This window comes from Amia ocellicauda, chromosome 5 (genome assembly GCF_036373705.1).
Source record: "Amia ocellicauda isolate fAmiCal2 chromosome 5, fAmiCal2.hap1, whole genome shotgun sequence".
Classification (NCBI taxonomy): Eukaryota; Metazoa; Chordata; class Actinopteri; order Amiiformes; family Amiidae; genus Amia; species Amia ocellicauda.
In genome coordinates this window covers 7328808-7350737 of record NC_089854.1, presented here as the reverse complement: position 1 = coordinate 7350737, position 21930 = coordinate 7328808, and the positions used below count along the sequence as shown (strand labels likewise).

Sequence of the window (21930 nt, the reverse complement as noted above, 5' to 3'; positions counted from 1 at the left end):
ACTGAGTTGCAGACATATAGAAATCTTGCAGAAAGCCAGCAGAGTTGTAGAGTGTATTGTATTGTAGACACAGCATAATTGATTAGGTAATACTAAGGCAAATGCTTTGTTATATGGTAAGAAGCAGGTTCAGATCGATCTCTGATTGCTCTAGCTACAGGTCCTATTATTGAAGATTTATTGAGCATATAAATTTGGAGATCTCCTGTAGGGAAATGATCACCGAGACACGGCACAGGTTGTTTGACACATATAGGGGAACTTTTGCCTGTTTGTTTTGGAAGTGGGACCATTTTCCTTGGCTGTTTTGATACTGTGACTAAAATGAGGCTTCACCCCCTTATTGGGCTTTGTTTTGTGTACACGTCTCTCACTGTGCCCCTGTCATGTGCCGGGAGCTGGAGTAACGCAGCCAGGGATGACAGGAAGTGCTCAGACAGCAGAGCAGCAGGGATTGTGCCAGAGCAAACTGGTGCCATCCCTCCGACGACAGCCATGTCAACACTGCCAGCCTGAGACGCCACTCTCCCTGCTGGTTCTGTCGACGCACGCAGCCAGAGCCCTGCGCTGAGACGCCCAGTCACAGGCACACAGCTACATGTGTTCCTGCCCTGGCCCTGCGTGCCTCCTGCCCTGCCAGCGCTCAGATGGCATGTTCTCTTCTCCACACATCCAGCAGTCGAGCGCATGAGTCTCTCATCTGCTGGTATTGATTTTGAGCACCCAGCTGGTTGCTGGCAGCTAAATATATACATGGAACAATCAGACCCTTACATAGTTAGCTATCCGGGCATTTTTCTTACTGTTCTTCAAGCAATTTTCTGAAGCTGGTTTGAACGGATTCTGGCTGAAATTAACTATAAATGCTGTGAAAATGGTCAGTATGTTCCCGGCAGCAAACAAAACAATTATATTTGATAATTTAAGAATGGAAGGAGTGATTTGACTAAATAATCCACCATTTGTAATCAGGATTGTATGAATGCCCAATGCCCAAACACTAGCATGTGCTGCACTTTTCTACATTACATTTAATAATATTTTTATTGTTGTTATTACATCATAGATATTTTTAGTGCCCCTTTTTAACTACTGGGTTTTTTAGAGACCTTGAGAAGATTTTTTGTTTAATGGTCTTTAAAACTCGTTTTTCCACTCGATTACTTCATATTTTAATTACCAACCATTCATCAGGAGCATAAAATAGCTCTGTGATGCAGGTTTATTTTATATGTGCTACAGGTAATGGTTTATCAGACTAATGGAGTGGGGATTACCCCGAAAGGTCACAAATAACGGCCCCTTATTATTAGCTTGGTTGCTCAAATAAATGACCTTGTGGCCAAATGGATAGAAAATGATACACAAGGTAATGGCTTTTAATTTATACTAAATCTGGGCTTTTTTTAAGGTAATGACTTGGGTTTAGAGAAGTTCTCTGATGGATGAGCGTGAGTGTGGAGTCCCTGTTCGTTGTGCTGCTGTAATACTCAGTATACAGTATATCGATGCAGCGTCTCTGTGCGTTTTCCACGATTCAGCCCTTTTCTATCAGAGTCAGCAGATCAATGCATTGATTTCCCATCCATTGCTGCTGGCTGTGTGGGGGGGGGTGCTGTGGGATTTGTTTGTGCGGAGCTGCAGAGCGCCAGGGTCTCGGTGCAATCTGCCAGTGCCGCTTCCTCCACACACAATCCAATAGCCTTCCCAGGGTACAAACTGTTTGTCTTTGCGCCTGATTGTGCCGGCGCTCCTCTGATCAAAACAAGACACTGTTGTCGAAGTGGAGACGTGTGTTGAGTGAGATCTGTGTATTTAGGGCTGTGTTTAGAGCTCAGGGCCTAATCTGAATGCCAGTGACCTTCTGCTCTGTCAGTGTGTTGCAGCTCCTGTAGCGGGGAGCGTGTGCTGGGTTTGTGAGCTCTGTCTGCTGTGCTTTCATGAAAAGAGGAAAACAGACTCTGTTCAAAAGCAGGAACCTTTCAGCTGTTAATAGGGTCTCTTAATTTAACATTCAGAAAGATTGATGAGGTCTTTAGGACTCCCTTGTTCCTTGGGGGGTGGGGAATGCACATGTACACTCCTGGCAGTGTGAAATACGGCGCAGGTTCTATCCCCTATGGTGCGTCTCACTCTCACTCCCTTCCCCCTCTCTCTCTCACTTTCCAGGGCAGCAATGTGATGGAGGAGCAGGACCTGCGGGAGATCGGGATCGTGGACCCCCAGCACCGGAGGAAGATTCTGCAGGCGGCCCGCTCTCTTCCCAAGGTGAGTATCTAAAAGGAGAGCATTGTGGGACAGCAGGTCAGCTGAATGCAGCAGCTCTTTAATATCCCAAACACTTGTGTTCTCAAACAGCAGAGGGCATCTCACTCCACTCGATTCAGTCTGCATCCGAGAAAAATACGTTATTGCTTTATTGCCTTCTCTTAACCTCTGCAAAAGCTTAGTTCGTGTTTCGCTCCAGCTGTGAACTTTTACCATGTTTTGAAATGAACAACCTTTACTTTCGATCAATTGGGTGTGTGTTACTTTTACAATATATACATCACATTATGTTATGTACAAAATACATCAAGGTACATCCGCAGCTCTTTACTATAGCTATCCCTGTTTTCCTAAAGTCTCAGTAACTGTATCCCATTTTGTTTTAGAAAGTCAGGATATTTTACGTTTGCTGTGTGACGTGTACGCTGCTCGGTCCCTGACTGAGTGTTTGTGGTGGCAGGTCAAGGCTCTTGGCTGTGATGGCAGCACCTCCCTGGCCTCCTGGCTCGACACCCTGGGCCTACAGGAGTACCTGCAGAACTTCCTGGCCAGTGGCTACCGCACCATCGACTGTGTCAAGAACCTCTGGGAGCTGGAGATCGTCAACGTGAGGCCCCTCATCAGCACTCCTCATTAGCTAACTCTAACCCGTAGAAGTAGCTTTAGTAGTGCCTAGGTAGTCTCCTTGCCGCCCAGTTGTACAGTGATTAGTTTCCATTGTGTTTCCTGTGAACAGGTGCTGAAGATCAGTCTGCTGGGTCACCGTAAGAGGATCATTGCCTCGCTGGCCGAGAGGCCGTACGAGGAGCCGCCCGCCAAGCCCCCCCGCCTCTCCCAGATCAGAGTGAGTGACATGCACACGCCAAATCCCCCCCAACACCTCACACTGGCACGTCCCTCCTCAACCACTGAGAGAGGAGAGTCTTCTTGCCATCTATGAAAATACAATCAGAAGTCTGTCTGAAATCGGAAATAATGCTGTGTGGTGGTGTGTGTGTGTGTCTCAGTGCCAGGACCTGGTGTCCCAGACCTCATCTCCACTCAGCCACGACTCCTACACAGGCCGCTCCACGGACATGCTCCTGCCTCAGGGGGATTCTGGGAGGCGGAGGGCGGAGCATGACCATGACGTCTCTCACCGCTCCAGAAGTGAGCGGCATCGGTCACACGTGAGTCTCTCCCTGTCCCTGTCTGTCTCTCTATCCTGTCTCTATCCATCTCTGCTCTGTCTCACTGACCACTGGCTCTCTTGTACAGGACAGGCACGATGACCGCCAGCGCGAGCCCCGGCTGACCCTACGCCCCCCCAGCCTGGCCACACCCTACGCCCCTGTGCAGAACTGGCAGCACCAGCCCGAGAAGCTCATCTTTGAGTCCTGCGGCTACGAAGCCAATGTAAGAACCTCTGCCTCACCGTCCACAGAGACGTGTGCTGCAGGAGCACAGGACCTTCTCCGTCCGTTTTCTCATCGATTGTGCTCAATCTGCAAGCACCCTGGCTGTTAACTCTAAGAGAATATCTTCTGTCCATGCACTAAATTTCTGACTTTGTCATATAAAAGATCATTGTCAGTGGAAACTAACCAAAAGCTGTGAATCGTGAATCTAGAGGAACAATTACACTTTCTAAAGCTGTAAAAATAAATACGACTGAAGACATTGTATGCGTGACCACTTGAAGAAAAACTATTTGCTGGGTACACCACTTCAAATCCTGGCCTACTTTGACAGCAGGATCATTCCTTTACATTTTCTTTTTACTGAACTGGAAATCTGAGCTTTTTGACCTTCCAGGCATTTCAAATAAAAGAGAAAGTCTCTTACCAGCTAGCATGCTTGCTCTCACACTCTCTCTCTCTCTCTCACACAGTACCTGGGATCAATGCTCATCAAGGACCTGAGGGGCACAGAGTCTACCCAGGATGCCTGTGCCAAAATGAGGGTAGGTTCTGGCACTAGAGAATCAATTTCATACCTGCATGGGCCCCTTTTAATGTTAAACAATTTTGAGGTAAATTCCAAACACAGGAATCCAAATCCGACATTTGATTAGAGGTACAAGCTATTGTCAGCAACATAATAATTTAATGGATCATTAATCGGCTACATTAAATAACAAAAGAGCCAGATGAGAGAGAAGCATATTTCCCTGTTCTGGATCCCTCTTCTCTGCTGTGTTCTGCTTCCCGGGTGACCTTTTTCACTGTTTTCTGAAGTGATTGAAAGTGTTTCAGTCATGCAGCCACGCGCAGATGTTATATTTGACTCTTAATAGATATAACTCCCTTTGTAATTGAATTCTATTTATTTTCAAGGGATTGAGTAGTGCAGATAACCTCGTTACAAACTGTGTACAATTCGATCGATTCGGACCGCCTCTGTGTGCGTGTGTGTTTGAGTCCGCCCACGTGCTTAATTTCAAGAATTGCGCTTTTTTTTTTTTTTTTTTTAGGTTTTTGTTTCACTTACAGCTATCAGAGATGGGTAATCTGTGTCTAAGTCGTTTTGTGTGTGCTGCAATTCTATTCCTACCTCACTGTGAATTTCAATTTCTTTCTTTCTATAAATAACTTCAATCTGATCCCCCTTCCCTCCCTCCCTCATTCTCTCTCTCTCTCTCTCTCTCTCTCTCGCTCTACCAGAGGTCTACAGAGCAGATGAGAAAAGTGCCCACTATCGTTCTGTCAATCACCTACAAAGGGGTCAAGTTCATTGATGCTGCCAACAAGGTAAGAGGACTGTCGTCTGCAGATAAGAGCAGCTTGACCATTAAAAAAGAAAAGACTGCATCTCTATATAAAAAGCACATTTTGTTATGACTGTTCCTAATTTGAACTTGTGTTCTATTCATGCAAGGAGGCCGAACAATCGGTGGAAAATGTCCGTCTTTTAAAAAATGGAAATGGATACTTAAACATGGTTTTTAACTTCTCGAGCGAGTGTGTCAGGCTGCATTATTGTATTCTTAAGCTTTTTACGCCCTACTTTCTCTCTCCCCCCTCCTGTATGCTCCTTGTCAGTTACCTTTTCCGTCAGCAGTCAAATGAGGCCGGGAAACTGCATCTGATACATAAAATTACATCTGCATACAGCATAATAAAATTGCGGCAATCACAGCGAGCAACCAGCCATGATCTCATGCAGAGAGTCTGGAACATATCAGATCACCGTGCGGAGACGGGCAGATTGCTTTATCTGCCCCTTCCCAGGATGACATCACCAGAAATGAATTTTCTTTTTAGTTTTTTTTGTTCTCTCTCTCTCTTTGTCTTGTGAAAGGTCGTTGTTTCTGTCAGGCTAGTCCAGATGCGACGGGCTGACCTTTCTCAAAAAATCTGATAATACAGAAATGATTGTGTTTAGTTATCTTGACGGTGGTTAACTTTTTTTTTTTTTTTTTATCCCTCATTCTCTCCAATCTATGGGATATATATTTAGCTCCCGGCCATAGACTAGACATTTCAGTCTGTCAATTCAGACAAGTCAAAGCCTGTTTCAATGGAGAGCGAGAGAGGGAAAAAAAAGTCTACCCGGTCTGCACCTGTCAGGTGGTGTACATGTGTCTGTGATCAGTGTTGCTCGCCTTGTTTTGTGGTCCAGCGCCTGACCCTGTGTCTTGTCCGTCTCTCTCCCACAGAACATCATCGCCGAGCATGAAATCAGGAACATCTCGTGTGCTGCCCAGGACCCTGAGGACCTCTGCACCTTCGCCTACATCACCAAGGACCTGCAGACCAGCCATCACTACTGCCACGTCTTCAGCACTGTGGACGTGGTGAGGACCAACAGCCCCTGTGCACAACTGCGCATCCCTCATTTGATATTATGAATGCCTGTTAATGATTTTCCAGCACTTGTGATCTGTGGGAATGTAAGGAATACACGCTCCAACATTTTTTAGTTGTCCCTTTCATATCAATCTTGAAGTTTATAAAAGTCACTACGCCCTCGATTTAATGAGTGCTGAGTGCTGAGCTGTGGGAGGGAGCATTTCCTTCTAGAGAGGCAGCAAACCCACTCGAGGAGGAACACGTTTGGCTGCCACCAATGGCTTTAGTCTGGGAATGGTGATGGTGGCCAATTCTCTGGTTCGTGCTGCTGTGACCTTCATGTGTTTTGGGTTGTTTAGTTTTTGTTTGTTGTTTTAAAACATGCAAATGAGGATTAAGGTTTAAGGGTTTAAAATAGCTGATTGCCTTTTAGTCTCTGTCACCTCCTCATGCACCGGTGGCTCCCAGGCAGTCTTATCTCCCTTCCTGCCATTTCATTGTCAGAATGCGGCGGCAGCGTATTTTAATGGCTCAAGCGTTAAATAGGCCGGCTCCGTCGCCAAACAACAGATCCCGGTGAGCGATGAAACGGAGCAGCGATGAGAAAACTATTGAAATCAGGCTTGTATCTTCACTGTTTTTTTTTTGGGGTACTGCGTGTCAATGGCTGCACTTAAAAATAAGACTCGATGATAAGATCTCTTCTCCATATATAATTGGAAAAGATTTCATTACACCGCATTGATCCCACATTGTTTTCCAATTGCTGGGTGTGTGCAGCCGCTATCTCTGTCTCCCAGATATCCTGACCGGTTTATGACATGTAAGAGAAGATGGAGCCAGATTTGCAATACCGGTCATTAATCCTTAAGACATCCCCGCATTTTCTGCGTTCACTGACTGGGATCATCTTGTGTTTTCTGTGGAAGTCGTCTGAGATGTTTTTGAAAGTCACCTTGGCTTTTGTTTTTTTGAAAAGCCAGCATCCATCCTTGCACAATGGGCTGCTGACACAATGACCACCTCTGGAATTGAGTCAGGCTGGTGTTATTAAAGATGCTGGTGAGGAGGTCAGTATTGACACTGACCCCCCGAGGCACAGCAATCCGTTTTGGCTGCACGCAGATTAGATTAATGGAAAATACCATGAAAGACGAAAGGCAGCCGGTGTCAGAATAGCTCCTCCCTGCCGTTTATGAGTGTAACCTTGAGAGCTGAGTAGACCTTGATCGGAGAGAGGTGTAACCAGCACTCATGGGCGTGGTCGGTGGGGTTTAGGGAGTCGGGCCGCCGGTTGCGCTCATTGTTCTCGGTACTCTGACGAGATGCTAGTGGAGTCTGCCTGGGATAGATTAATTGATTGTGCTCACAAAGAAAATGATAACCCTGTTGTAGGTTCCTGAGGGATTTCTGAGGTTAAGCTTCACTGATCGATTGATCAATCGCTCGCTCGCTCATAATTTACGATATGATACACATTTCATCAAACAAAAACCAAAGTTTGAAAGGAGATTTCAGATCGACAAGGGAGGTCACATGACTAAGCCTGGGTCTTCAAGGTGTACAGAAGCATTTTCTCTTGGTCCACCTTGATCTGTTCAAGAGCGTTCACATTTGCATCCAAGCATTGAGTTCAGAAACGCTGTGGGACGCTCTAACGGGCTCTTTGTCTGTTTCTGTTTGTGTTTTTCCTACATCCTAGAACCTGACTTACGAGATCATCCTGACGCTGGGCCAGGCGTTCGAGGTGGCCTATCAGCTGGCTCTCCAGGCCCAGAGAACAAAGGCCCATGGGGTGTCCACAGCGGACGTCATCGAGACCAAATCCACTCGGCCGGTGCCCAAGCCCCGGGGCAGCATGCGCAAGTCAGCGGTGAGTGGGGCAGGAGAGGAGGGAGCCCACCTTCACAACGCCACCTAGTGCCCTCGTGTCACTGGACTCCTCAAGGCCCCCTCTCTGTGTGATGGGGGCTTGAATTCCAGCAGTTTTTTAAAAGTGTCTCATTGCACAACGGTGTGATCCATTTCAGGTTCCACGAACTGCAGGCTGTCTTACTAACTGCACTGATGAAGCATTAAATCAAATAGCTGTAATTTTAGTTGTTTTTTTAACTCCAAGCCCGGCTATGCAAATATACTCCTAGTGTATCAAGTATATACAACAAAGTAACAAGTATTAAATACCTAGCACTTGGAGCTGACCTTTATACAACAACCTGCTGCTATTCTAACCTAACATGGTTCACATCTGTTGCTACAGTGTGCTGCGACAGACCAGCACATCGTCTTGGCTGAAATGGGAAGTCCAGGAAAATGACTGGGGTGGGAATTTATTTGGGAATGCATTTTATTCCCCCTTTTGTGGTGCAAATTCACACTGCATAATCACTTCAAACAGTTATGAATGTTATCTAAATGTTTTTTTTTTTACCCACAATCCATCTTTAAGAATTCAAAGTCTGCAGGGCTGCTTTGTTTGTAATTGACAAATTCATGCAAAGTCCTGGACAGTCACCAAACTCCAGTTTGTTGTTTGTGGTACATTAGTGTCCTTTGAAGGAGCCATTACCAACAAAACACAAAAACTAAGGGTATACTGAAGACAGAGTCAGATTCACATGTATTTCCAGGGTGTTTTTGTTGTGATTCATTGCATTATATAACAGGAGGTGTGTAATTCTAATCTCCGTTGTGCAACCAGTCAAAATGCTCAAATCAAGTTTGCAGTCATATGTTTAATACATTTAAGAGTCTGCTCTTTTCTGCGTTTTGTATAGTGTGAGACAGAGAAAAGCTCTCTCCTCATGTAGCGTGGGTTAGTTTAGGGCCGGTGAAGTGTATTAATATTGAAACAGTCCTGTAGCTAATGAGGTTAAACTCCCTTGAACGAAATGGCTTGAGAATGCTGTCATTAGGCAGTTTTTTTGTTATGATTATTTTTTAATTTCACTTTGAGAACATTTATATTTCATACTAATTAATCATGTTTTGCTGACTGCACAGTGGCTGGCGCTGAGCTCCTGAAGCCTTTTTCACATTTGGCTGAATGCAGAATTTCAGGCTCCCCCCGGGCAATGATGTGGGCATGTAATTTATTTTTCTATCATTTGGAATTACCAGTTATGGTTCTTTTTAAACTCCCGATATCGGAAGTGTTCATCGTTAATCAGCTTTGCTTACCACTACAACCCTCTGTACCAGTAAGACAGATATAAAGACCGCCTCCCCAAAGAGATAATCTAAAGAGCAATAGAAGAGCAAGCATTACACAGCGCATACACAAAACCAACCAACATTCAGTCGCTTGGCCTCATGTGTCATGCAGGGGGAAGGACTCGAGGCATCCGTAGGAGACTCCCATCTGTGCTGTGGGGGCAAGAGTGTTATAGTAAAACTGGTATTTGGTGTTGGGGTCATTTTCATTTGCCATGTCCTCTACAGAGAGCCGTGGTGTATTTGCTAAAGGGAAACCTCCCCGTGGCTTGTGTTTGCTGTGGAAGGGAGTGAAAACGCTGACCTTCAATTCCACTGCCTCCCGCACTGTGCAGAATTATTGTCTGGCTTGTTATAGAACCCTCTCAGACAAAGTTAATTATTTTTTTTGTCCTTACTACAGTATATTGATTTTTTGCAGATAGTGTGTAATGAGCAGCTCAGTCAGTTTTTTGTGGCGATACCTTGAGGGCATCCCATTCCTACACAATTTTCAACATTAGTAAAGGGAGGAGCTACAGGCTTGCAGAGGGAGAGTGGCCTAAGCACTCAGAAATGGCTACCCGTGACCTTTGACAGCTGCCTGGTGTTTATTTTACTATTCAGTTACTTCTACTGCTGTGTATACATTCATTAGGATTTCATTAGCAAATAGAATTAAATGCTTCCCGAGAACAGTTACATATTACACATATTTATCAGTCTTTTTCTATGGAGTATTTTAAATATATTTTTCCAAGTGCTAATTTAGATAAATTGTGCAACAAAACAGCATAATATGAAATTATCTCTCAATGGAGGAAAAATAAATAACATTGAAAAATAATTAGCGCATTTACCAGCGTGAGGGTAACAGGAGAGGAGATGGTGTCCATTTATTAGCTGTCCTCTGGTATCCTGTGGAGCTCGATAATGAGAGAATTAGCAACGAGAGCGATCAGTCTCACCCTGTTATGAGGAATAAATGCACACAAAGAACTGTATAATTGGGTCTGTTGTCACGAGTCATCATTAACGCAGACGGCAATTGACAGTATAAAGTGTGAAGCCTATTTAGGCAAACTGGAAGGATTTACAATAATTTTTGTGCATTGACACATCTTGTTGTAAAAGATGACACTGGGGAGTTTCGGACTGTCTGCTCAATGTGTATAGTATAGTTTTAAACATGGACCCATGTAATTATCCTGTTTAGCTGTTGTATGAACTGTGGTGGATGTTAACTTGTCCTTGTGCACTGTTTAACTGATGCCTCTCAGATCAGACTCATAATGGCAGGGGTGTGCAGAGTCTCTGGGGGTAAATTGTCTTCTCCTTTAGGATGCATTGAGTCTCTAAGTGTCCTGTGGCAGGTGCTTTGCTGTGGTTTAATTCTGATTGGCCAAAGTGCCCCCCCTCCCCCCCACACACACACACATTATAATTAAAGGCATTATGGTCTGTTAGAGTGTATTGAATTGGGTGGGTAAGATTAAAAACAATGGAACTAATTCATAAGAGCATTAAAACCTGTCTGTCAAGATTATATCATGCCAGATTGTATCATCTTTTCAGGTTAATTTGAAACATCACAGAAGGTTTTCTTTAACCTTCAGCTTGCTTCAATGGGGAAAAACACACAATGCCTCCTATGGATTATCACTGCATATAGCAAAACAGGTAATCGCAATGAGAACATGTTTAAGTGCAGAGTATACTGTTGATGTTGATACTGAATATGTAAATCATCACTTCAGTGGAGGCTGGGGCATGGATTATGTTAAAGATTCAGCTTAAGATCTGATACATTTGCACATTTTCAAGGATTGTTTGTTCAGTTTAGTAATAACTACAAAACCGATAAGGATCCTGTATTCCCAATATTCACACACGCAGCACAGACAATGTCCCAGGTCGCAAAGAGACATCCCACCTATTTTTAATTTTTTTCCTGTGTGATAATTCACACCTAGCATTTTTATGGAAGTAAGACCGAAACAGTGTCTCGAATGTAAATGTGCTAATTCATATTAGAATGATTTATTTGGGTCCCCAAAGGATTGGGTTTTCCCCCCCACCAAAAAATGAAACGCAAACTGAGGTTGAAGCCCTTTTCTCCCAGTTCTCTGCACATCTCTTGTGGGACAATGGCTTTACTAACTGGCCGGCTCTGTGTTGCCTCTCATTAATGTCTCTCTGTGTTTGTCTTCTCGGTCCTCCTGTTTCCCAGGGTGCTCCTCTGCTCGAAAGCCGTTGCTGTTACTGTCACACGTGTACAACTCACCGCCCTTCCTACCTCCCGCTGCACTCTGTCAGCCCTGGAGTTCAGGTCCTGCTGCCCTCTATCCACCCCACCCCCCCGCCTCTATACCTCTTTCTCTATCCCTTTCTCCAGCATCACGTCCTCTTGCTCCTTTCTCCCTAGCACCCTCTTTCTCTTCCCAGCTAACCAAATCATTTTGTGGGAGCACTGTAATTAAACGACCAAAGGGCAATGACTTTGTGGCCACATACATTTGTAGACTCCAGGGGATATTGTCAAAACAATTTACATTAACGTACAACTGCGTTCCATAGAAAGAGCATTCAGAACTGATAGAATGCAAAATATTTAAAAAACGATATAGGTTTGTGAATCATAGTGACCTTGACAGTTGAAATGTGCAGATGACATCACTGCTAACAAACTCCTGCAGTCAGAGTAATACTACAATTTGAATTCAACTTACAAATTCCACGTCACACAACATTTGGCAGAATGAAATGTCAGCTGGGTTCCCATTGCTCCCTCTCGACCTCTTTCTTCTCTTCTCCATACTTCTTTCCTCTCTCCCTTCTGCCTTTCTCTCCCTCTTCCCCGACTCTTAATTCAGAAGATGTGCATGAGCAGTTTTTCCTGTTTGTCCGACTCCTCTCCTGCCATCTGAATGTATAGTTGTCTCAGTGCTTTTTCTCTGACCCACAATCGCTCTCTTGAGCTCTCAGCATTCTTAGTGCGTGTGTGATTGTGTGTGTGTGTGATTGTATGTGTGCGTGTGTGTGATTGTGTTTGTGTCTTCTTGGCACTTTTAGAAGCTCAGAAGCAAACTAAAATGAAACTCATATTGGCACTCGTCACAAGTACCAGATTAGCTGTGCGTAGATGACATTTCGATAGTGGGGCGGACTCTATTTAATATTAAGGCATTTCCAGTCACTCGTCGAGCAACACGCTGTGACTTATCAGTGTGACAGAGAGCTGGACTGGGTTGCTGTCAGAGAACAAACCATGGGGACCACAGCCATGTCTAGAAATGCCGACTGCCTGTTTGTTTCAATTGCATTACCCAATCCCTCTCGCCTCAGCAGTAGAAATGAAGTGGCTGGATGTAAACGCTGTAACGCAGAGCCCATAGTGTAGTAATTCAGCAAGGTGGCCCCTAATGTGCCGTAACAATGTCCTCTGTGGAAACCTCAAATAACCGCCAGCCTGTAACTCTGCTCAGACCCAGTACGTCTCACTCAGTTTTGTAAGCAGGTATTGAAACAGCCTCACTTCCAATCCATTCCAAGGCCAAACTGAATGAACTCACTGTTATTAGATTCAGTGTAACAGCCAAGGAAGGCCATCAACGATCATATTGCTCTTTGTGCTCCTTCTTCAGTAGTGTAATCAGAGATTGGTCTTGCTGAGAAACCAAAGTCTCAGTTTGTGAACGGTTGGAGAACGGGATAAACCTAGTGTCAGTCAAATTTGTAAAGTGTGTTATCTGAAACAAGGATAAAGTGACAAAACTAAATCTATAGCCTTTCATTTTATTTGCCATTGATTATTCTGTTAGAAAAAAGGATTTTGGAGGCACAGTTTTATTATCTTTTTTTTATTTTTCCTCTGTTTGCAAATGCCATTCTGAACTAAGTGTCTTGTCAGCAGCGAGAAAGCAGTCTGCACTATAGTGTGTGAGGTTTGTTCTTATTGCCCATTTGTCGTATTCATGTAAGGAGACTTGCGTTTTTAGTTTTATAATAATGTAAATCACTTAATAAGTTGCATAGTGGAAAAGATAGTGTGGAATGCTTTAACATGTCGTCATGTGATCGTTTTGAGCAGTGACGGTATCTAGTAAGATATGCCGTTCCACACAACAGGGAGTGTTCAGTAGAAGTAATCAGTTTAAAGCAATGAAGGCTGGCTAGAGTCTCTGAGAGATCCGAGAGAGAGCTGGAAGAGAACTGTCAGGCTCAGGAACAGCGGTGGAATGGATTGGAAAAGTGGCCAACGCTTATGATGTCACTTCCTCTCTGTCAAGTTGGAGAGCTCGCTAGCAAAACCCCCTTCTTTTTTTCTTTTGCCCAACATTCCCAAACCCCCAAAGAGAATGACGCCAGGCCCTCCCCCCCCTCCGTTTACAGTATGAGCATGTGAGATTGTGACACCCTCCCCACCCCCTCTCTCTGCCAAGCGCGAGTTTCACGCCCTGCTGTTCTCCCTCCGCCCCTGTAGATGGAGCCGCTGGAGCTGGAGGCTGACTCCCAGTCCCAAGGAAGTGCCACCTGGCTGGTGGAACCGAAGCCGGACTCCAAACGGACCATCAGCACCAAGTACGAGACCACCATATTCTGAGCCGGCCACTGCCCCTCTGCTCTGTGCCTTCTCACTGTGACTCGGGCCGCCCCTGCATCTCCCAGGGCTGGTCCCCCTTCCGCCCCACTGTCCCTCGTTCCTCTCCCCACCCTGCTTCTCCGCTGCCACATACTGACCCACCCGAGCTCTCCAGAGTGCCCCCCAGACCCCTCTCCTCTCTCACTGCACTTTGTGCGCTACTACTACTATTACTACTACTACTATTTTTTTCTACTACTATGACTACTACTACTACTGCTGCTGCTGTTGCTGCTGCTGCCGTTTCCACAGACTAACAGAACTGTACTAATTGTCTTGTCCTCTCAACCATGGATTCCCTCTTCCACCCTTCTGTTTATTTTTTATTTGTAAATCTTCCAGACCTTGGGCTAGTGCTCTCCAGATTTCCACCCAGTTCCTGTGCGTCTCCAGCGACGGGTTGGCAGAGAAAAATGCAATTAGTTCATTTCATGCTTTCTGCTTTCTGACCTTCTCTGAGGGCCTGTTTTATTTACCATTGGTAGTGATCACATTTTGGAGGTGTTGCGTGACCTCTAAACATTATCTTCATAGGTTTCAAATTTAATCTGGTTCCTACTGCCTCTGACGTTGACACACGATACACACTCACACGTATGTATATTGCCCATCTTCTTGCACAGAGATATCAGCGTCTCCACTCTGGTCAGTCTGCAGGAGCGCCCCTCTAGGGGGGATTTTGTGTGTACTTTTTATTTGAATTATAAAAAAAGTCTTTTTTTCCATGCTAGTGATGCAATTTTCTTCCCCATCTGGTGCTCTTCCTGTCTTACCAGGCATAGACCACTGTGAGGCGCTCTGAAGAACTGCTCTCCTCTTGAACTTGAGGGAAATAATTGATTCAGCATAACTAAACAAAAAAACAAAAAAATTGCAAAATATGTTTTAGTGAGAACATGTCCGAGTTTTAGTTTTTTTACTCCTTTTGAGTCGTCCTTTTTTTTTTTTTGTTCTGTCTCTGGATTATCCAACAGCTTCCTTTGAACTTCCACACTATCACTGTAGTTCTATGCACGTGACACAGAGACTACTGGACTGCAGGGGAGACTACTGGACTCGGCACTGTGGGTTGTTTGCACGGTCCATACTGGATTGGGGCTGAGCTCCTTGTCTGGCTGCGGGTCCCATGCTGCTTTTTTTTTGTACTTAATCCGGAACTGTTTTGCAGTCAACCTCTTAAAAGAATTCAGGAGATCAGCACTGTGATTTGACCTTCCGCTGTTTTCTACAAAGGATGGGTTTGGGGTTCGAAGACGCCTGCATAGACGTGAATGGTGAACCATATGAGGGCGCATGACCGTTGGACTATAAAGACACGGGAGAAAAGCGAGAGAATTTCCTCCTTGCAAGTGAAACGTGTCCCTGACATCACTGAGTAACTAATGAGAGTGACCGTGCGATGCCAAGTTCCAGTGTTGAGTGGAAAATGCAGACTTCCATGTGAGATTGCATTGTGATAAGCGGGATGTTTCTTACTTTAGGTTAATGTCTAAGCAATGGCTGTACAACCTCTGGTGAGGCTTTGGAAAAGAAAAGAAATTGCCTTGCAGGAAGCAGATGAACAAAAATGAAGGCGAACTGAAAATACCACGCGTCGGTCATTATCCCGGCACACCTCTCCGGGAGTTCATTTGACACAGAGTTCTGGCAGTCATGCGCTAAATGGGAGCCACCATTGCTAATCAAAAGATCAAGGCAACTAATGCTCCCCAGGACGAGCCCGTAGCACACAGAAATATAATTGTTGTGAGAAGACTGGTCCATTTGCAGGAAAGTAGTGCGCCGTCATGTTTCCTCTCAATAAACAGTTTAGTGTATGAATAAATTGCATGGTTTTGATTGTAAAGAAGGATAGCCAAAGCACCCATGAAACAGAATAGTCCATTAACCATGTTCCTCGTGTGTCACCTCCACCTCATCTTAGGGGGATAGTCATCAAAGTAGAGAAGCATTCTTTGAGTTTATAAATGTTCTGAAATGTTTTGGACGACGGCACACTGGTTTATCAAGCATGGAGCCCGGGAGAATTGAAATAAGAATAAAACCATTTGGACATGTATTACAGTGCAAAAACATATTCATGTCAAAATAGCAGGCAAACGTATATGGGTCACTGTGGTTCGAGGTCACTCGAGTACGACCTGAAGTGAATTCCTGTTCCTGTTCTTTCCACTTGAGTGTGTTGGAGATTGTGTTGGTGCCGTTGCCCTGGCAGTGTGGGGCTCAGATCTGATTGTGGTCAGAGGTCACCACCTTTAACTCAGCCCTGTGATTGTCACGTCTGACGTCAGGGGACCTGCTCCTGGGTCGTCCTTTTGTTAAGGAAAGGCACTCTGAGGGACCATTGTCCTTTTTTTATTTTGGTGTATAGATTAAAACAAATTAAATGGATTCCGTCTCCATCCTGTACTGTTACCAGGCTTGAAGTGGTAAACTGAGCAGAATAAATGGCAGATTCTATTTAAAACAAAAAGTACATAATGAAAAAATAATTATTAATCATTATTTGGTAATTCCAAATGTTAGTTTTGTTGTGTGTGTTTTTTTTAAGTGAGTTCTAGATTTTAATATGAGTTGATCAGTAGCAGGATTGCCTGCCCAGTTTTATGGTTTATTTCCTACTATAACTATCCTGCAGGTCAAGCCCAGACCTGGTCTTACCAAATGATTAAATGCCTCCAGAGCCAAAAACAAAGCTTCCCTTGGCTCCAGTCTTAGGGCTTCCATGTCTGTCCTGGATTCACATTGCAGTCCCCTGCCTGACTAAACTGTAGTCCTAGGCTTTGAACTGGCTTTTTTTATTGTATTTTTCACTGTCTGTGTATGTAAAACACACCAGATGAGAATCATTTGAAGTGCTGACGTTTATTTCACAGGAAGCAAGTCTGCTGTTTGTGTTACTGAACACTGCAGTACGTACTTGATGAGTAATGTGAAATATTGTGTTGTGCCGCCACAGTTCCTCATGAAAATCCGAAACTAGGAGTAATTCTCATGTTACCCCCCCCGCTTTCTTTTGGTCACTCCATTAATTTAACTTTCTCATGTTTTTGCTCTTTTATAATTGTCCTCTCTCTCTCACTCGCTTGTCTGTAAAAGCTGCCTTCCGGACTGCAGGAGTGGCTGCACTTTTCCATGGCACTCTTTCTATTTTGGCTTCTGCTCCATTTGTCTTGTGTGTTTGTTTATAGGATTCATTGTGTGTGTGTGTGTGTACAAAGCACTGTGCTCATCGCTGTTTGCATTTCCCTTTTTGTTTACCCCCCTTTTCACTCATTTTTCGCTGTGTTTTCCTTTGTGTAGCTGAGCCCCGTGCTCTCGCGTGGAGATGAAGCTGAGAGTCCGGAGAGAGAGGCTTATGTGTAGAGGGGAGTGTGGAGGGACCGGGAGGGTGGTTTTTGGGTACTTTGAACTAGTTAACCCCCCACACCCTCAGACCCACACAATCCCCGAGGATGCCACCCCCTCCTACCCCCCCTCTCTGAAGGAGAAGGGGACTCCTGATCTCCATTCTTCGGCCTGTAGGGGTCAGTGTGGTCACTTTGTAGAAGCCTGGATTCTTCATGGACTTAAAAGGTGGTATTGCTGTTGTCATGGTGGGAATTCTGTGAGGAGCTTCTCAATTCACATATCTTTGTAGGTACGTCGGTGAGTCTGTCAACTCTAGGACATTTTGTTAATGTGAAGTGGTGGTATTTTTTTTTGTTTGTTTTGTTTTGTTTTACCTTAGACAAAGGAAATGTATGCAACATTATTTGCATAATGCTTTAACAGTCTGCAGCAAAGAACTCTGCCACGTGCCAAAATACACTATCTTAGTTTGGCTTTTTTGGTCGACTAGCCTATCCCAAGCAGACATGACTGAAAAGGCCATTCTGTGTTGGAAAAGAACCACCTACAAATTCCCTTTAAACTAATTGCCAGCTTTCTGTTCTCCAAACCTATGTGATAGTTCTTGTCAAAGGTGTTGTAGTAGATTATGCAGCTGGAGACTATTTACACTGTAGAACTACAGGGAAACGTTTACTTCTGTTTCTTTGCATTTCATTCCTACGTAGCGGTCTTCTAAAGCTTTAATGCGGAAGCTCCGCTCATCCTGGTCGTCAATTGTCAACACCACCAGTACCTACAGAGGGATGCATTTCTTCTGGACACGAATCCATAGCATGTCTGGCACGAGTAGCTGAGAACCGTAGTGTGCAAGATTCAGACATCCTTCCGTTTGTGAAATACACTAGAATGAAGCCACACTAACAAAGCAAGCCTTTAAAGATAGAAAAAAAAAAACTGATGTATTTCAGTGTACGTTTATTAACCTGTGGAGGGTAGAGAACTGTGCCCTGCTGTGACACTAACACGTCATACCATGTACCGGCACCTTTGCAGGCAAAAGGAATCCAGTTTTAATGCAGACGTGAGGTTGTGAAATGATCATGACAGAGACAAAGCCGTCATAGTTAGAGACGGAGTTGCAGTAGCTGCAGGCTGTCGGGGTTAAAGGGTATGTTTAGCCGAGAGAGAACAATAACAAGAGAAATGAGTGCGGTTTGCGTGGTGACCGAAACCCTCCTCCCTTTTAGAAGTGAACCGATCTCCTCCTGGGAGCACTATGAAAAATGTTGGTATGATTTTAAAGACTTCCTAATACAAGAGAGGGATAAATGTGAGCCGTTTTGACACTACAGTGAATGAGGATTTAATTTTTTAAAAATAATAATAATTAAAAATATGTAGCTTTTAATTTAATTCAAAAAAACAAAGGTGTCTTTCTTTTTGGTTTTGTTTTTTGTTTAGTTTTGTTTTAACTGTTCCAATGCTTAAACTGAACTAGGCTGGCATGAGCTTTAAACGGTAACCCTAAAATAACAGAGGGAAGTGTTTTTAACTGCTATCCAAATCCAATCATACACTCAAGGCTTATGAACTAAGGAATCTGGCCACTTTTAAAAAATATATAATTGTTTCTACCTGCATCAGTTTAACTGGGAACTTACTTCCCAAGCTTGTATTTAGCCAAATAACATGGTTATCTAAAAAAAACTCAAGCCTTTTTGGGGATGCCTGAACTAAAGGTTAAACCTATTGCCATAGCTGCTGTGGCTATAAAATGTTTAACAGCACCATAAAAGTTTTTATTTAATCTTTTTTATAGATATTTTAGGTCTATGAATTCCAAATGATGCAACGTCCTCAAAGTTGCCCTCAAAACCCGTGGTTCACCAGCCTCGCTCAGTTTCGGTTTTGCACATTTGCTAATTGTGATGGGTAGTAAATGGGACTAATCTGTAATTTTGATCATGACGATACGAGAAATAATGATAACGGATTGTAAAGTAATCCTTAGTTGTCTGTATTTTGATACTTGAATGATTCTGCTTTTTATAAATATATATATGTATATGTATGTATGTATGTATTTAATGTTACTCTTTTGTCACATTTTTTGTCTGGACTAAGAAAAACAAATGTAAAAAAAAAAAAAATACGGATCAACATATCATGGTACCAATGTCTGCTGTTTTGTGGTTGAAGAAAGACGGGAACAGACTGAGAATGATTAACTCAGACAAACCTCACTACAGAAAACAAGATTGTAAATACTCTTGGGCTTCCAGTCTGTTTTTTTTTTTTTTAATTATTATTATTATTATTGTTATTATTATTATTTTTCATAATTGTACAACTAATAAAAGAACAAAACCTTGTAACCAAAACACTCCACTCTTTTTATTTCCATCCAATATTGTGATCCTAATGTAATGTGTACTTCTTTCCCAAACAGGAGTGTTCTGAGCTGAGGACAACCCAGGGCTGGACCTCCATGTTTTGCCTCGCTATAGTGATCAGATTAGCTCAGCTAGCCGAGATGAGGTACGCAGCCGTGGTTTCGGTCCGTTTACTATGAACCATAAGAGCAGCCCTCTGATACTTGGGTTAGACTCCAGAGATGCACAAAACCAATGTTCCTCTTGATCTAAACCGCTCATGTAGCTCCACATCACCCATTTGTGCCGATGTGCGCAACCAGTTAACACACTTTCGCCGTCACTTAGTGTACAGCTGATCCGGGTTCGGGGCTCATTGCTTCGCTGGTGGGCGTTCGGGTCATTGAACAACAACTATTTGCCACCTTCCCCCCCCTTACTTCCAGTCAGCTTGGGTACAGTGCTTTCAGAGGCTGCATGTGCTTTTACAGGCTAAGCTGCAGTGCTGGCAATTAAGTCCTGTAGAATACCTGGAGTAGACTACAGCAATGAGCATAAAACCCTTCTGCCAATCATAGTGCTCCGGTTACGGATTTATTTACTTCATACGTTTTGTGAAGCATCCCTTCTGGGTTCTCTGGTTTCAAAAAACGATAGTCGAAATGAAGGGTTCCTTTGTATCTGCTGGCATCGATTCGTGTTTCTCCCGAGCATTTCATGTTTATCATCTCTTCCCTTGTCCTCTGCCGTCTCGGGGCTCGGAAACTGAAACCCGTTTACAGTAAATGGTGATGGTTTATGCAGATCAGACTCTAAAAATACTCTTGTTAGAGTCTGGGCTGCTTTCTATTCTTTTTGGTGCTTCTGGTTTAGATGTAACACCCTGCTTGGAATACAAGGTAGCGGCCTGCTTACTAAATAGTCAGAGATGAGTTGCTGACATTAAAAAAATAAAAAGGATGCAATCAAAACTGAAAGTAATTTAGTCTCTTTAGCCATTGGGGGGGAAAACTCCCTATCAGTTTAGGCCACAAGAACCAGATTCATGTAGATTAGTTTGAATTTCTGTTTGGGTCACATGCAGTTTCGAATTGTATTATTATTCCAAAACCATTTTCTTGTTCTTTGCCCTTTCTATAATGATTGGGCTTTTTATATTTCTGCTGTGCTGCCTTTTAAGTGCCTTCTCATTAGCATCACAGTAAACTGTAGCGAGCATTGGAATTGAGATGACAGACCCTTCTGAACTGAATCATTATGGACTCTGTGCTCAGAGCTCTAGTTAATAGGCCTTTTTTGAATGTTTGAAAGAGAAAGAAATCCTATTGCTACCCATCAGCGCTGGCCTTCGGTTCTCCTACAGTACATCACTGTCGCATTGTTTTAGGGTGCAGCCATGCACTGCCACAGAAACTATATGACACAGTTGTTCATAAACTGCAGTAATTGTGTCTTAGGGCTGGGGGAGGGAGGGTTGTTGACAATGATAGAGTACCCGAGCTTGGCTTTATTGGTTTATGATCTTATCAGGAGCCCTTGATAGGGTTACGGGCTTATTATATTAAATGCAGCTGGGTATATATTATTCCCCTTGCTGTCATATTATACAAATCAGTTTCTCACAGTGATGAAGTCTGAGCAGGAATTGAGATGACAAAGTACACTGGCCGGTGAAACGGTGAGTCTAAAACCCCTTCCCCCCAGTGTCCTCTACCCACGCCAGCCCAGTCCAGGAGAAGACATGGAATCTTCAGCCAGATCAACCCAATTTCTACCCATCAGCTTGCATCACGCTAATGAAAATCATAGTCTGGGTTCCTACAAAAATAATTCATGCCCCTGGTTGGTGTGCTGCTGTGAAAGGGACTTTAGGGTCAGCCTTCCAGATTACAAAATCTTAGTTTGTCAAGATACCAAAGGACAGCTGCTCTTCAACACGCCTCCTTTCCAAATACAAATACATATAAGTCTTACAGTTATAAATAGTCTGATTTTAGAGTCCTATTTTTACTGACTCAGTTGAATTTGATTAAAGAAACTGTTTCAATACAAATGGGTGAAGGCAGTGTCTCCCAAACTCCTCAAGCTAAAGTCCACACTCTACTTAATATACAATTCTGTGTGACACTAAAGTCTCTTTGCCCTACCTACCATCGTAAAATTTTAAAGAAAATGTACTTTTAGTGGGGAAACATGAGCTTCTTCTACTTCTACTACTACAAAGTAGTAATTCTGGTACAAATTATATATTGATTTAATATTTAACATTTACTCATGTTTCTCTCTTCCACAATTCAGTGGCACACCTGAAACTGATGTAACACAATGGGTTGTAGTGAAAGATCTCTCCTTT

The 21930-nt window shown here is 43.6% G+C and overlaps 1 protein-coding gene across 12 annotated transcripts in view; it reads left to right on the top strand.

The window, feature by feature from the left end:
- The window catches only part of LOC136749334 (ankyrin repeat and SAM domain-containing protein 1A), a 118019-nt gene extending 98433 nt beyond the window's left edge, over positions 1-19586 (top strand). For 7 of the 12 annotated variants that reach the window (XM_066703528.1, XM_066703529.1, XM_066703527.1 and 4 more), the window contains 11 exons: positions 2170-2268; positions 2729-2875; positions 3005-3112; positions 3276-3437; positions 3526-3663; positions 4139-4210; positions 4911-4997; positions 5906-6043; positions 7741-7911; positions 11461-11559; positions 13714-17169. In XM_066703528.1, the coding sequence (XP_066559625.1) occupies positions 2170-2268; positions 2729-2875; positions 3005-3112; positions 3276-3437; positions 3526-3663; positions 4139-4210; positions 4911-4997; positions 5906-6043; positions 7741-7911; positions 11461-11559; positions 13714-13833 (1341 nt within the window). In that variant the 3' untranslated portion in view covers positions 13834-17169. The other 5 variants (XR_010816742.1, XM_066703526.1, XM_066703532.1 and 2 more) reach the window with 5 other exon arrangements.
- Positions 19587-21930: the final 2344 nt, after the last annotated feature.